Source organism: Elephantulus edwardii, unplaced genomic scaffold, assembly GCF_000299155.1.
Source record: "Elephantulus edwardii isolate Elephantulus edwardi_28Jun2011 unplaced genomic scaffold, EleEdw1.0 scaffold00149, whole genome shotgun sequence".
Lineage (NCBI taxonomy): Eukaryota > Metazoa > Chordata > Mammalia > Macroscelidea > Macroscelididae > Elephantulus > Elephantulus edwardii.
Genome location: NW_006399899.1, coordinates 3,159,672 through 3,162,586, shown reverse-complemented (window position 1 = coordinate 3,162,586; position 2,915 = coordinate 3,159,672). Strand labels below are relative to the sequence as shown.

The 2,915-nt window shown below is 40.2% G+C and overlaps 1 protein-coding gene across 1 annotated transcript in view; it reads left to right on the top strand.

Annotated features, from left to right (window-relative positions):
• Positions 1–2,915, top strand: part of MRPL22 (mitochondrial ribosomal protein L22) — a gene marked incomplete at its 3' end in the record, with an annotated part of 53,471 nt that overhangs the window by 26,533 nt on the left and 24,023 nt on the right. Inside the window, exons 2-3 of the mRNA XM_006894745.1 lie at positions 435–810; positions 911–1,046. Coding sequence (XP_006894807.1) covers positions 435–810; positions 911–1,046 — 512 coding nt within the window. The remainder of the gene's footprint in view (positions 1–434; positions 811–910; positions 1,047–2,915) is intronic.

Genomic DNA, 2,915 nt, shown 5'->3' with positions numbered 1-2,915 from the left:
TAGAATCTTGCTTGCATGTGAAATCAATGATACTGTTCTGTATAGTTATAAAAATAGGTAAGGTTTCATGAAAATATTCCTATTGGTTCTATTTTAGGATTTCTCGCTCATATCGAGGGGTTGTCTGACATCAGTCACTGCTTCGGGGACGCGAACAGTCATATTATCAATGGACTTTGTCAACCAGATTTGGCATGTGATCTGTTAGTCCATATGCTAGATCAAGCATGTCATTCTCTTCATCAGTGATGGCATCTAACTTCTCATATATGTGACCTTCAAAGATGAGGTGACAGGTGGAGCAAGCCATCAATATCTAGGTTATTTTCAACCACAACATCTAGCAAAGAGTCACCAATTTTTCCTTTGGTGGTTTATATTTCACCATCACGGTTAATGAAGTGGAGTGTTACTTTATCTTCTGAGCTGCTCAGCACCCGCGGACGATGTGCTCAGCAGCCAGCTCGTGCCTGCACCCAGGCTCGGCTCCGCGCTCCCGCCCGACCCCCGACTCCAGGGAGGCCCCCGACTCCCGCACGGGGTCTGGCGAGGAGCAGCCATCGAGGAGGCGCGCAGGAGCCGGGCACCCACCGTGGCGGCCATAGCCAGTGGCTCGAGCACTCCCGGAAGCGACACAGGCCGCGAGATGACCAGACGCCCGAGGCCGCAGCGGGGACGCGTGGGGCTGCAGGCGGGCTTGGCGGGGCTGCGTGCGTCCGGCTGGCTCTCCTCCGTGGGTTCGGCTAGAAAACTAGCTTTCTGTGATATTTTATGTAAAACTAGTCTCTGTCAAATGAGTACTTCCAGAATGTTTGTCCGTGATTCTCAAATGATTTAAAGTGAATTATTTTAAGGAAAGATAAGGCAAGTTCCGCCTGAAGATTCTAAATGTCTATCTGTTGTTTTTCAGGCTTCTTTCATCTCATAATGTTTTGCCTCAATCACATATCCACACAAGTACTTCTCTTGACATCTCTCGAAGATGGGAGAAGAAGAATAAAATTGTTTATCCTCCACAACTGCCAGGAGAACCTCGCAGACCAGCAGTAAGTTTGTGGGTAGAACAGATCTTTTAATTTTGATAAAGTGTGCTTACTCTTATGTGGCTAGCAATGATTTATTGGACTATGTTAAAAAAATACATCAATTTGCATGATCCTTTAATTTACATGCAGGATGTAATAAATTTATCTCTTTGCAGGTATAAACATATCATTGCCTTTCCTAATTATTTGCCTTTATCTTTGGATTGTTGTTGTTGTCTATCATTGAGTTGGAACTGACCCATAGCTGACCCTCCAACTGGTTTTCAGAGGCAGAACTCACACGGGAGGAGACGGCCCTTTCTTTTCCCACAGTTGGTAGATTCTAACTGTGTACCTTTGGGATTGCAGCACAGCTTTTTGTCGCTAGGCCACCAGAGCTAGGGTTGTTAATTCTAAAGCTAAGCTAATAATAGCTCATGGCATGTTTTATGTGATTTTTGACTCTTTAAGAGGCTTTTAAAGAAATTCTTCCCTCTTCCCGCCCCCCCCCCCCCCCCCCAAGTACATACTTAGGTAATTTGGATTGTGGTAAATTTTTAAACTTGATAGTGGTAGCATGATGCTCTGAAAGATGGAGGGTCAGTGAAGGACAGGAAGACCCTCCATCAGGGGGATTGGCTTTGTGACTGCCACAGTGGGTTTTAATGTGTTAGGAAGAGTGAGGATGGCACAGGATAGGACAGGGTTCAAATCTGTTGTTCTTCATAAAAGAGAATAAGAAGTTGCTAAGAATAACTTAAACCACTGGCCAATATTTAAATCATAGATTTGGTTTTTTTCATTGTTTTACATTTGAATTTGGATATACTTGTTTTTGTAATTCAAACCGTGGGTTTGAATTTAAACATGAATTTCTACCAGAAATAATGAAAGTTTTTCTTTGGCTGCTCAGACTTATTTTATCATCTTCAACCTGTGCTAGAGATTGCTTTATTCTGAGAAATAAGACTAATAACTTTCAGTTTACTGTGAATTTTCTATGTAGTCATACACATCTGTTAAAAAGTTTAAGTAGATAATAGCATAAATAAGATGGTACTATTTTAGTCTTTAAGAAAATAAAGTGGGGGACGGGATTGTATAACAATGAAATAATTCTTCTTTTACTTTTGAAAGAGGAACGAACTGGCAGTGGAGGTTGGGCAGGGAGAAAAGTGCAACAATAAATGAATGGAAATCCAAAGTCTCTGTAAACTTTCATTAAAATTAATTTAAAAAAGTAAATAAATTAAAAAAAAGGAAGTGACAAAAACTTTAGAAGTAGAATTACTATGTTAATTATACTCATTTGGTTCACCAAACATCTTTCAAGGCCCATGGCATGTAAGGCTACTGGGTAATCAGTCTTTAAGGACCATGTTATTTACTTAGTATGCTCTTGTAAGCATGCATTTCATTGTTTAGATAGTCTGAATTAGTATATATTTTCATTTTTAGAAGAGTTAAAAATTTATTTGAAGACTTCCCATTTGGTTTGGAAATAAAAGGCAAAGAGATGCTAAAAAGTAACTTTTTTTGGTTATAGTAGAGTTAGGTGCCATTAGGTCAGTTTTGACTCGTGGCCAGCTGTATATACAACAGAACAGTGGTGTGTGCTTGTGCCACCTTCACGGTTTTTGCAATGTGGGAGTCCATTACTATAGCCATTGTGTAAGTCTACCTTGTTAAGACCTTTCCTCTTTTTTACTGACCTTCTACTTTACCAGGTGTGTGGTGCTGTTCTCCAGGCTCTGCTCTGTCCTGACAGCCCACCTTTTATTGAAAAACTGCTATGTATTAAATGAACTAAGAAAAATACTTTAGTTCAATAAATGTAGTAGGAAAAACCCTAGGCGTGACATTTAGAGAAACTAAAGCAATTTTTTTTTT